This window comes from Cololabis saira, chromosome 21 (genome assembly GCF_033807715.1).
Source record: "Cololabis saira isolate AMF1-May2022 chromosome 21, fColSai1.1, whole genome shotgun sequence".
In the NCBI taxonomy this organism is placed as follows: domain Eukaryota; kingdom Metazoa; phylum Chordata; class Actinopteri; order Beloniformes; family Belonidae; genus Cololabis; species Cololabis saira.
In genome coordinates this window covers 20961478-20974530 of record NC_084607.1, presented here as the reverse complement: position 1 = coordinate 20974530, position 13053 = coordinate 20961478, and the positions used below count along the sequence as shown (strand labels likewise).

Here is a 13053-nt window from a genome sequence, read left to right as displayed (position 1 = left end):
GAAGATAACAGTGGAAGGAGGAGGTGCCGCATGAAAGTGGAAAGGAGACGTGATTGGAATCACTATGCATGTGTGTGTGTGTGTGTGTGTGTGCTGAAGCTGGGGTGGAGTAAATTGATTAGAGAGAGGGTTTCTTTGGTTTGTTTGCTTTGTTTTGAGCAAGACAATCAGTGAAAAATCCAATTAACTGTTCCTCTGAGTGGGCCATTGTGAAGAAGAGCGGATATGACAGAAACACGCACAAATGCACAGGGAGACGTACGGCCTCACAGCACTGGAGTCAAAAAGTAATGTATGGCTTAGCAAATCCTATCTGCTGTGTTCGGCAAGCTTGGTCTTGCAGAATCCCACTGCTTGTCCTATGCAAGCATCTTATTTAGGTCACTGTGTAAACAAATATGCTCACACACACAGTCATGCACATCACCCCAGGTGAAGCTGTAGTGAGCTGGAGGCAGAAGAGATATGAAGGTGCGAGAGCGGACAAAGAGTCTCCGAGGGAATTTAGTTGCTTGTCTTTTTATTTGTGTGCATTTGTAAGAAACTGCCAAGAGCTTTAGACTCGCACCGTGCAACACACACAGGCCTGCAGTCACTCACAAACTTACAATCAGGCATGCACACACAAGAATGAATGTACACAAAACTCAGACACTGCTGTCCCACTCTGCACACACACACACACACACACACACACACACACACACATGTGGGGTGTGTGTTTTGGAGATGAACAATGCTGCTGTGTGTCTGGTGGGATGCACCACCATCCCTGGGGTGGGTTGAGTGCTGGGATGTTGTGCTGACACACACTCACACATACACACAAAAAGACCCAGCGCTAAGTCTCAAGGTGATTCTGTTCCTTTAATAGAGCGGAAGAGCTCGCCACCTTCCTCTCCCCCATTCTTGTAGACAAACTTCCCCTCACTTTCAGAAGAGTTATGAATCTGTATAAAATGTCAATAAAATTTCAAAAAAAATCACAATAGAACATAGAAAACATATCAAATGTTGAAAGTCAAAAATTTTACAATTTCATGAAAATTATCAGCCCTTTTTCAATTTGATGGGAGGAATTCATCTAAAAAAAGTTTGGTCTATTTTGGGAAACAGTGGTTCTGGAAAAAAAAGAACAATCTGGAGAAATATTTTGTAACCAATGAACTTTTTTGGAAACTGGTCAGTGACAAGATGGGCAGACGTTCACTATTCTGCAAAAAATTGTTCCCCGAATTGTGAAACTATTTCAGAGGGAGATTGTGAAGCCTTTGAAGTCTTCGAGTCTCGAGAAATCTCTGTATGCATAGGATAAGACTATAAATCAATACTCAATGCCCATGATCTTCAGAATTAAAAGCAGACATGATTCTGTAATAGGAACCTTTACGTTGGTTCAGGAACACCATGCCATCTGTAAGAAGAGGAAGCCACATGGGAATTTGATCCAGAAATATCGCTGTCGTCACTGGTCCAAGTTCATCTTAAGTAAACTGAGGAAACTTGGAAAACCGTCTTGTGATCAACATATCAAAATTTTAAATTTGTTTTAGAAACCACGGATGCCACATGCTCCAGACCAAAGAGCAGAGTTACCCTCTGGCTCCTTGTCAGTCTTCAGTTCAAAAGCCTGCATATCTGATGGTATGGGAATTGGAGCAGTGTATTAGTGCCAATGGAATTGGTAACTTGCATATCTGGAGTGGCAACATAAATCCTGAAAGTTAGAAACAGGTTTAAGAGCAACATATACTCTTATGTAGACAATATCATTTTTCCAGAAAGGTCTTGCATGTTTTAGCAAGGCAATGCTGAACCTCATACTGCAACCATAGCAAAAGCATTGCGCTACAGAGGTAAAGTTCAAGTGCAAAGTTACTCTGCGCTAATCAAGACCTTTCACCAACTGAACATTTTCGCAGTAACATGAGACAAAAAATAACAGCAAAGAAGACCCAGGACTGTTTAGCAGCATGAATCAACATTTAACAACGTGGTAAATATCAACCTGCTTTAATGAGGTTTGTTGCGTTAGTCAAATTCTAATAATAGACGATGAGAGATGGTTGTCATAACTCTGGGATTCTCATTTAAAATGATACATTTCCTCACGTTCAACATTTGATACTTTTTCCATGTTCAATTGTGGAAAAATGACTTTGTTTATGAGATCCAAAAATTATTACACTCCATTTATGTTTACATTATTTTAAATTAGCATTTTACTTTCATATAATTCGAGTTGTACATACAGCCAACTTGAAAGAAAAAGGTATACAATCTAAATAACCACCTCTGACTACTGTTGTACTGAAAGATTCCACACAGACACATATTATAAGCCTTCATGCTTCCCATTGGAGGAAAATTGATTTTAAAGCTGAGCAGAAGGAAGCAGAGAGGAGAAGCAAGCTCAACTGAAAACTGTATGAAAATCAAACCAGAAAACACTTCTTGCACAGTCAGAAAAAAAAGCGAAGGAGGTCAAAACAGTTATACATAATTTCACACTCAAAATCAGCTGAAAAAGGCAAACAGATATGGTTATGTAACGGTGTTCAGTTTCCACTCAGAGGCTGTGTTGTGGGCCAATATGCTGTACTTCAGATATTACATTAATACTGCAGACAGCATGGTATGGATATTTGCCTGGTTCATGCAGCCCTACATTTTTAAGCCCATAACAACACACAAATGTATGTATTAGTTAAATAAATAGGTCTTCAACCTCATGTTCAACAGCGATTGCTTTACACACCTAACCCACCAACTTGATTGGCTGAAACAGGTCTGGAGCCTGCTGCTGGGAAGCTTTTTCAAATACATGCAGAGACATTTACACACTATCTTACACACTATTTCTAACATAACTAATTGGGAGGTGAAATTCTGCTAATGAACTGAATATATTTGTTGATGGAAATCTACATCTCCACTATGCTTACCTTTGTGTATCTGAGGGTTTGTGTGTGTACGAAAGGTCAATCTCTGTTTTTCTCAAAGAAGGGAAGAATTTTGTTGTTGCTTCAGGTGAATGTTAGAACAGACGCTAGAACTAGAAAATGCAAAATGTTTAAACCCCAGGCTCAACGGCACTAATCCCTATGTCTCTCTTCTCCTTCTGTCCCTACCTTCAGAACCCTCTACACCCCTTCTCCCCTTCCCGTGTCACCTCACCTCCCCCCCACTGCTCTGGCTACAGACGGAGTGAGTTATGCAGTCCTTCCGTGAGCACAGCAGTGGTTACCACAGCAACCAGCCCTGCTACCAACAGGAGCCCCATGAATTATCCCGCTTGGAAACCTACCGGCAACACCCACATCATCCCCACCCCCAGCACCCACACCCAGGCCCTGGTCCGCATCCAGGCCCAGGCCCAGGGCACACCAGGTCAGGCTATGAAGCCCATTCCTTGGCAAACACGGCTAGCATACCTCCACCTGGAGGAGCGGGACTTGCAGGAGGACCAAAAGACTGTTATAGCCAACAAACCTATGCTGGTTACCCAGGAAATAGTGGAGGAACTGGGAGTGGAACCGGGGGCTCAGCACCAACACAGACAAAGAAATCGTTTAGAGGAGGCAAAGTGCCCCCAACAAACCCCAGTCAGCATCTGCAGGGTCCTGGGGGCTACGGCAATCACATGGGACCGGGAAACTACTCAGCTCAGTATATGAGTGAGGGGCATCTACAGCAGAAATGGGACGACCCAGCCCAATTAGCACAGTATGACCAGGAGATGGTGGGGCGTTTGGAGGCTGCTGGCACCCCTGCTCCCAGCTCCTCGCAGTACATGGACCTAAACATGATGGGGCATTCCCAGACCCAGTGCCAACAGTCCTCTACCCCTAGCTATACCAGCCCTCATCACCAGCCCCATCCTCCTAACCCTGCTCCCTCACCTCTTATGTATCCCCAGAATCACCTTCACTACCCACAGCACTCCCCCTCTCCATCATCATATATGGAAAAGTGCGGTACAATGCCCCATTGTTATAAAGGTTACAACATGGCTCCAAATTCCCAGTATGGAAGACAAATGGGCAGCCACAGTAATCTGAAGCAGGGGAGCTACAGGTCAGCCCAGAACAATTATGTCTACCAGCAGTCCCTCTCAAGAGGTTATGAGCAGCAGCCCTCTCTACAGACTTTGACCAACCCCCAAGAACCCCATCCTAAATACCAACACTTTAACCAACCTCAACAAAACTACTGTCTGTCAGAGTTGCCTGTTAGATCACCAGAACAGTATTATCAGACTTGTAGCCCCTCTTCAAATCACTCCCCTGCACGCTCTGTAGGGCGCTCACCCTCGTACAGTTCCACACCTTCACCACTAATGACAAATCCAGAGTCATTCCAGTTTGGCCAACCACCCATGACCCCTGGAGCAGCGTCTACTTCCTCATCTTCATCAGTTAGTATGCAGGAGCAAGCCAGCACCAACACTATATTGATGCCCCCACGTTCACACCCCTCACCCAACGTATCCCATGCACCCCCCCACAGCTATACCACACCACAAGTTCCCTCCATGAAAGAACGTTTCTCAGAGAAGCTGTTATCAAATCCCAGCTTGTGGAGCCTGAATGCCCTCACCTCTCAGGTGGAGAACATCTCCAATAATGTCCAACAACTATTGCTTTCAGAGGCACTGGTTGCAAACAAGAAAGGCAGCAAGCGCAGCAGTGGTGGGAGCAACAGCAGTGTTGGAAGCGGAGCATCCTCTAAAAAGGGTGAGGAGTACAAAAGCCCTCCATATCCGGATGGTGGTGGTAGTATCAGTGGGGGGGCCCTGCAGGACCCTTACTCAACCCCACAGCACCAGCCATTGCCCATGGAACTCCATGAGGGTGGCTACTCGAGTAGTAGTGATGAACCACTGGACAGGGGTTACTACTATTTTGGCCAGGGCAGAAGTCCAGCCCAGGCTCATAACAACACACAACTCAGCTTGGACACGGCATCCTCTTGCTCCATGGCATCTCCTGATGACATGTCTACAAGGTCTGGCGACTCTGGTCTGCACAACCTTACTCCTGACCCTACCAGATGTCAGACAGGACAGAGAGGTGATGGCATGAATACTCCAGTGAAGAGCATTGGTGACGAAAGGTCACCAACAAGCATTACAGTTTCAAGTCCTATGAAACAAGAAAGAGATTCCCCTTCAGATATACAACCAATCAATGACCCTGTCAAAGAGAATTTTGAAGAATCAGCCTGGACAGAGAAATCAGTTGACAAAGAGGGGACAACAACAGAAAAAACCCATGACTGGGAGAGAGATTTCGACATAACTAAATCAACAGAGAAGGTGGAGAAATGGTCAGATGAAGAAAAATGCCCAGCTGTCTATAGGAATGTAAACACAGAGATGAAAGAAAAAAGCTACTGTTTTGAAGACACAATTTACCAAGAGGTCCAGACCAAATACGATCCAGATGCAAGAGACTCAGTTGGACAGTCCCCAGCTGCTCTGTGTGACACCAGCATCAAAGATCACTTTGGTCAAGAGATGAAATCTGAGGCATTCAAATCAGAATCCCCTACTGCATCTGAGAGCTCAGTGAAAACATTGCCGTTTGTTTCAAGGGGTGACCTTGAGCAGGATCAATATTCCACAGAGAAGGAGGACAGCTCAGACTACACTTTCTCAACCCCTGAAGATGAAGCACTGGAAAACCCCAACTCAGACAAAAGAAAGAGCAAAGGTCAGGAGGATGAAGAAGGCGAAGAGGATGGGGGAAAGGGAAAAAAGGGGGAGGAAGAGCACAGAGAAAAACAGAAAAGTTCTTCCTCCCATCTTTTGTGTAGGGAGGACCAAGAGGAGGGGAGCAAATTGAGCCAGTCAACAACTGAAGAGCACACAAATAGCCATCTTTCTGGAGATCTTTTCTGCAGGACAGAGAGTCAGAGTTCTGAGCTCAATATTGACAGTGAACTTACAGGGGCACCTGCCCATCCGAATTTAGCAGCAGCAACTGCAGCAATAGATGCTTCTGCAAGAGAGTCCGCTATTGGTGATACTGCTCCCCAGCCTCAGTCTGCTATGCCATTCTTTTCTGCGCTCACTGAAAAGCCAGCACCTCCAGCTCCGGCCAGGGAGCATATTGATCACAGTGATGCTAAAGTGCTGGAGCCAGACTCTCCTCAGCTGCCAGGGAAGTCAATACTCCCTTCAGCTCCTTCCTGGGCAAACACTCCACCTTCCCCCAAAAAAGGTGATGAGGATATAGAACCAGGCATCAGCTGTGCCAGTGCTGTGACCCCACTGGCCAAACCAGAACCTGTGGCCCCATCTGCTCAGCCGAGGGCATATGGGCGTAAGCATACAAGAGGCAGAAGGAGAATCATACATTCAGGTGTGGGAATCAGACAAAAACTAAGCCTAGAAAGGGAGAGGGAAAAGGAGCAGGAAGGCGCTAACTCCCCTTCACAGAAAACAGTCATGCCTTCGAGCAAAACTGTGTTATTCTCAGATCAAACACACCTAGCTCATCAGGAATCTATTGTGAGTCAGACTCCCAAAATGCTGACAGATGGTTTTCGTTCAAGAATGTGCACTCGCTCTTTCAACGCAACAGATTTGCCATCCAAAGGTGAAACTCATGTGAAGAGAAGGCCTGGCCCAAAACCTAGTCTAAAACCAGGGCTAAAACCTGGACCAAAACCTGGTTCAAAATCTGGGCCAAAATCTGGAACAAAACCAGGACCCAAACCTAGCTTAAAGTCTGGTCAAAAATCTGGACCTAAATCAGGACAAAAAACAGTGCCAAGTGACCCAGAACTACCATCAAAAACTGAAACGTCTGTAAAGCGAAAACCAGGGCCCAAACCAGGTTCAAAATCTGGAATAAAGCCTGGATCAAAATCTGGTCCAAAATCAAGTGCAAAGCCAGGCCCAAAACCTGGAGCGAAGTCCGGACCCAAACCCATGGAAGATTTATCACCCACAGACTCTGCCTCCACCAAAGCCTCAGTGGGTCGACCCAAAAGTACAATTTCTAAAGTAAAACTGGAACAAGATGGAGACATAATTCAGCCCATCATAGGACTGCAAAGCAGGGGCAGGAAAAGCATAAAGTATACCATTCCCCAATCAAACCAGGATGTTAAACCAATGCAAGAGCAAAAACAAGCACAGCCTGATGAAAAATCACCAGAAAAGGAGAGTAAGAACATGGTTTTGAGATCTAGAAAACCTTCCAAGGAAAACCTGTTGAAAGATAAAAAGAAAATCAAGGGGGAAGACATTCAAACCCAGGAACTAGCAGAAATGAAAGTCACCGACATATCTCCAAAGGTAGAAGAGCCCCTTTCTGTGGAGGAAACTCCAGCTCCGAATCCTGATGCTGTTAAAACAACGGATGTTCCTGAAAACTCACCTGAACAATCAGTTCCACATGAGCAATCTGAGAAAGAGACACCCCCTCCACTCAAGCGGAAACCTAGTCCAGGGACTTCTACAACACCTGTAAAGAAAAAGAGGGGCCCGAAGCCAAAACCAAAACCACCTCAACCTAACGTACTGGAACAGGTTGTTCCCGCACTTAAAGAGAAGAGTGTCCGAGCCCATAGAAGAAAGCGAGGTCCAGCGAAGAAAGCCTCTATGGATATATCCATTGCCAAAGACACTCCTCCAAACAGCAGTGCCCCTGATATCATTAGTGATGTGCCTGCAGTGCCTCCTCAGTGCCCTACTAAAACAAAAGTTCTCCCACCACGTAAAGGCAGAGGGCAGAAATATGAGGCCATGGTGCAGAAGATTACATCTCCGAGCTCAAAGAAACATATTCCGACTCCCCAGTTGGACAGCAATCTAACTGAAGATGTGACAACCAAGGCTTTGTCTGAACACATCTTAAAAGAAGGTGAAACATCTATTCAGATAAATAACACTGAGTTAGTAGAGTCGAAAAAGGAGGGAGTAAAACAGCTAGAGGGGGCAGTCAGAAAAGAAGAGATGAAAGAAGAAAAGGAAAACCATGTGGTGAGTCAAAAAGTATCAACATCAGAGGTAGAGAGACACAGGGTGGAGGGTGAGTTTATACATTCAAGTGAGACAAGACAGAAAAACATTAAACCAGATAGCCAGCAGGATGTTGTAGATGACAAGGCATGGAGTTCAACAGACACTGCAGTAGAAGTTGGGACTCCAAGTGAGTGGACACAGCAGGCATCAGAAGGCGTAACTGCTGCTGCCACCAAGTCCACCAGAATGAAAAGGAAGAGATGGGCCATGGTAGAGAGTACAGATGCCTCTGTAGTTGCACTGGAAGCAGGTAGCCTAATAGTCACAACACCCAGGCTCGCCAAACAGAGGGCCATCAAAAACAACCATGAAATGCACCTTAAACAGAGAAGGAAGAAAAAAAAGGACCAGGCCCCTTTAGATGAAACCGAGACGGTTGAGGAGACAAACACTGAAATGGGAAAACAACAAGAAGAGGTCGAAGACAAAGTGACCACCACAGACTCCACGCTATCGCTGCCAGTTAACCAGGATGAGATCACGGAAGCCCCGGAAGATGTTAGCACAGGTCCCATCCAAAGACCTAGAAGAGGCCGAAAACCGTCAGCAAACCCAACCAAGAGGAAAAGAAACAAAGCCTCATCAGAGCAGAGCCCTGGCATGCCAGTGAAGGCTCACAAAAAGCCGGGGCCTAAACCGGGGATGAAAGATGCCATTGAGGTCATTGAAGCAGTTGTACGGGCTGCTGGGTGTGAACAGGCCGAAAAAGAGGAGAATGAAAAAGAAGAAAGGGAAAGAAGAGAAAGAGAGAATCCAGAAACAGAAGAAACATGTATTGTGGGTCCTGTAGTGACAGTAACAGAAAAACAGGCCGAGGTCATTTCTGTGAAAAGAATCAGACGTAAACCGGTCCATCAAAATCCCAAACTGTCTTTCTGTCCCTATGTAAGGATTAACAACTCCAGAGACTTTTCCTCTTGGTGTGCCATCGTCAATAAGCCTGAGGATGCAGTGATTTTTCAGAGACGCAGAAAAAAGGGGATACTTAGAATGAGAAACCCTTTCACAGTTGCAAAGGTTGTGCCTCACACTCCGGCCATGCTACAGGGACCCATGGTCAATAAAAATATAATTGGTCGGTGTCTTACATGTTGCCTGTGTGGAAAGCCAGCAAATTACAAAGACCTTGGTGATTTGTGTGGTCCCTATTACACAGAAGACAGCGTTCCACAGAAACATTTGACCATCACACACACAAAATCCTTCAGGGAAGAGTCAGACAAGAGCAATGACAACAATGGCAGCTCCACTGAAGAGCCAGGCACCTCCTCAAAGCAGGGAGGTGAAGTGAGTACAGAAAAGGAGGGAAATACTGAAGCATCTTCTCAAGGGCCCAGTGGCAGCAAACATCATCACTGGCACTACCGACGGGCCGACAGACCAGAGAGACCGCACCGGGAAGGTGTTCCACGAAGATTAACGCTCAGAGAGAGGTTCAGGAGGATGAAGCAGCTCCAGACCACCAACACGGGGGCCTCGCAGGACCAAGAGAGCAATGACAATGTGTTCCACAGGCTACAAACAGAGGCAGAGGCTAAGGAGCACTGGGCTCATGAAAACTGTGCAATCTGGACCAAGGGGGTAATTATGGTGGCCGGGAGGCTGTACGGACTGAAGGAGGCTGCCAGCAACTCAGCCCAAACGGTACGTTGGCACTCGCCACCAGTGACTCTTAAACTATTCTGGAATTTGTTTGGAAGAAAAAAGAAACGCCACATACAGTCATTTGCAAAACTGCTCTTAACTTATGACATTTTCCATGTTTTTTCTCTATGTCTCCTTTGGTCAATTTGTTTGTTTCTTTACTGGTCTTTGTCCATATGTCCATCTGTCTAACTAACCTCAGACCTGCTACAAGTGCCAGATTGAGGGGGCGTCTCTCAGCTGCTGTTGGAGAGGCTGCTCTCATAAATACCACTATGTCTGCGCCAAAGAGATAGGTAAGAGACCACAGTGAGAGAGGAAGAGAGAATCAAGGGTTTAAAAGGCAAGGAGAAGGAGCAGACATAAGGAGGCAAATAAGAAAGCAAGCATGGGCTGTGAGGCCAATAAGGAGGGTGAGAACTAGTGAGAGAAGCAGAAAAGGAGGAGGAAAATGAAAAGAGAGTGAAGACAGAGATTGGAAGAAAAGTGGATGTGGGTAAAATGAGAGGGAAAATGAATCAAGGAGTAGCATTATTGAGTGAGAGACGATACGTCTCAGGGCGGCAGGGGAGAGCAAAACCGAAAAGAGGGAGGGAGCTTTGAATGAAGGGGATGATGAAAGCGAGAGTATGAAAGAAGGAGAAAGGGAAAGATAAAGTGAGGAGGGGGTGTGTGTGTGTGTGTGTGTGTGTGTGTGTGTGTGTGTGTGTGTGTGTGTGTGTGTGTGTGTGTGTGTGTGTGTGTGTGTGTGTGTGTGTGTGTGTGCATTATTGACCACAACCCCTGTGGCTCCATCCATCCATCCATGCTGCTGTCAGGGGAGCCAACATGTGTGTGTGCATTCATTTATAATACGTGTGTAATGCTTGCCCTAATGCTTCGCTGTGTGCATCTCACAACCATGTTGCTTACATGTACGTTCCTTATGCGTGCTCTTGGTTGTTGTCATCAATGCAAGTCGGTGTCTGTGTGTTAGCACATGTGTGACATGGCTTCTTCTTATGAAACCTCATGCCAAAGAGGTACAGAGTGAGGATTAGAGGGTCTGGCACGTCTGCCGAGCCAGCACAGAGAGCAAAGCAAGGCCTTTTTAATCCTGCTGAGTGGACCGGCCATATCTGCCTGCCTGCACTGCAACTCATCCACTCAGTATCTCCTCTTTTGCACTCCCTATCGTACACCCTTCGTCCAGCTCACTTTTTCTTTTACTTTTACTCCTTTGCCATTTCCATTCGGCTTTTGCTATTTATATCTGGGTTCAGGATTTGAATGCATTTTCACCTCCTGATATGTGTCTGATTTGCTCTTATTGTCTGTCTGCAACAACAACGCCTATTATCTCCTTTGCTTTCTCTCTTGCGGCCCTACAGGCTGCACATTCCACGAGGACGATTTCTCAATCAAATGTCCGAAACACGAGGTAAGAATACAAAAAAAACTTCAACAAAGTTGGTGAATAAATGTTTATCGGGGTCTTTTCTGTACAGATGGAAGTAGGAAGTATTAAAGGAGCCGTCTGTAAGAAATGGCCAAAACTGGTACTGCAGTCACTTTCAAAATATTGTTGAGCGGCGTGTACCCTCCCCCTCCTCCCCCGACCAGAGGTTGCCAGGTAGGCTGCAGAATGCAGCAGGAACGTAGGCTGCCATGGCTGCGATAATTAGAGCCGAGCTGGCAACCCGGATGCCGAAACAATACTGACTTTGTGATTGGGAGATAGGTGGAGGGTGGAGCTTCAGGCCAAAACAAAACATGACAACATAAACATCAGTTGAGGGCTGCAACTCCTCTTTTTAAACTGGAATATCCTGGCTTGAGTCCTGTTGTCAGTGACATAAGTATTTGAAATTAACATGATTTTTAAATGTCTGTTGACATATCGGGGTCATTTTATGATTCGTTTTATTATTGCTCTTACATACAGCTCCTTTAAATGGAGAAAATCTTTTGAAACTATGTTGCTTCCTATTATATTTCACAGAATGTCTCAGAAATTAGTGTTTACAGAAATTATACAACAGAAACAGCCACACCTTTGCACAATAATGAACTGAAAATACAGACTATACAGTTTTGGTCTGAGGGGCTGTTTCATGTGTCCATCAGGGCTTTGTGTGGAAAACCGTATAGCCACAGAAATGAAAGAGCCTCATTGTGAGAATTCAGAAAAGCTGGAAATGGAAACAGGGGCAAGCAAAGTTTGACTTAAACTGTTGAGGTAAGTAAAGGGGAATAGTGCAGGTAAAACACTGGCCCTACTCAGATAATAATACCACAGATAATGTGCTTAAAACAGACGGACAAGTGCTCAAGAGCTGACAGATGGGTTTTCGGTTAAAATCGGAGAATCTGCGAAAGCTCAAAGACTGAGAAATCTTACATAACATCAACAAAAACAGAGAAACCTGTGTCCAAGAAAAAAAAAACAACAAAAAAGCTTGGATTTTGGCACAAAGATTTAACTTCAAGACGAATTAGTTCACCTTAGATGAAGTGCAGCATGTTGGGTGTGAATGTAGCAACTAACACAGCGAAAGCAAGTGAATTCAAGTGTAATGATGTGACAATGCCAGAGGGAGAAGGTTTTTGGAGAGATTGCATTTTGAAAAGTAAAAAAAAGCAAAACACCAAGATGTCTGTGGATGTACCAGATGTCTCCCAGTCATCAGAGGAAGATGAAGAATATTCAAGCATGATTACAATGCCAAGCACATTGCTGAAATCCCAGGACAGTTTCCAAAGAAAAAAGAAATGCAAAAGACAAATGCCTTTCAGTTCAAATTAGAAGTGATTAATTTTACTTTAAAGTGACACCGCGCTGTGGGTTCCTCATTTCTCTTGCAGACTATATGTTTATCCTCGGTGGATGTGTTCAGATTAAAACACTTGTGGTCTTTCTTGCACTGCACATTCTTAAAATCTTTCCCCGCTTCCACAGGCCTCACATTTGTTGGTGTTTGTCCTTTTTTCCCACACTCCCTTTCAGTTGTAATCCGCTGCAACGGCACAAATCAGAAAGCAAATTCACATATTTGCATAAACGTCGCAGTGCAGAAAGCAAAGTGTGTCAGTAAGTGTGTCTACAAAACAAAGTTGGGAAAAAAAAGAAAAGAAGAAGGGAATGTACAGTGGCACCAGATGTAATTTCTATGACGATATGTAACATTTGGCATAATTTATTTGGCAAAACTTTTGAATGTTATAGTAACTGACCACTAACTCGTATGGTGACTTCTGCAAACGTAGCAGCATGCCATTTTTAGGTGAAGATGAAGGGTCTGCTTCACTTTTGAGATTTCCTGCAGGACAGATACCATCTGGTGGTGATGCATTCACACTGCAGCACTGAGAGGAAGGTCAAATGCGAGGGGGTG

General features: G+C 45.1%; 1 protein-coding gene across 2 annotated transcripts in view; it reads left to right on the top strand.

Annotated features, from left to right (window-relative positions):
• The window catches only part of LOC133422328 (retinoic acid-induced protein 1), a 58932-nt gene that overhangs the window by 42461 nt on the left and 3418 nt on the right, over positions 1 to 13053 (top strand). Inside the window, exons 2-4 of one of the 2 annotated variants that reach the window (XM_061712283.1) lie at positions 3138 to 9679; positions 9882 to 9975; positions 11050 to 11099. In XM_061712283.1, the coding sequence (XP_061568267.1) occupies positions 3215 to 9679; positions 9882 to 9975; positions 11050 to 11099 (6609 nt within the window). In that variant the 5' untranslated portion in view covers positions 3138 to 3214. The remainder of the gene's footprint in view (positions 1 to 3137; positions 9680 to 9881; positions 9976 to 11049; positions 11100 to 13053) is intronic. The other variant, XM_061712284.1, reaches the window with a different exon arrangement.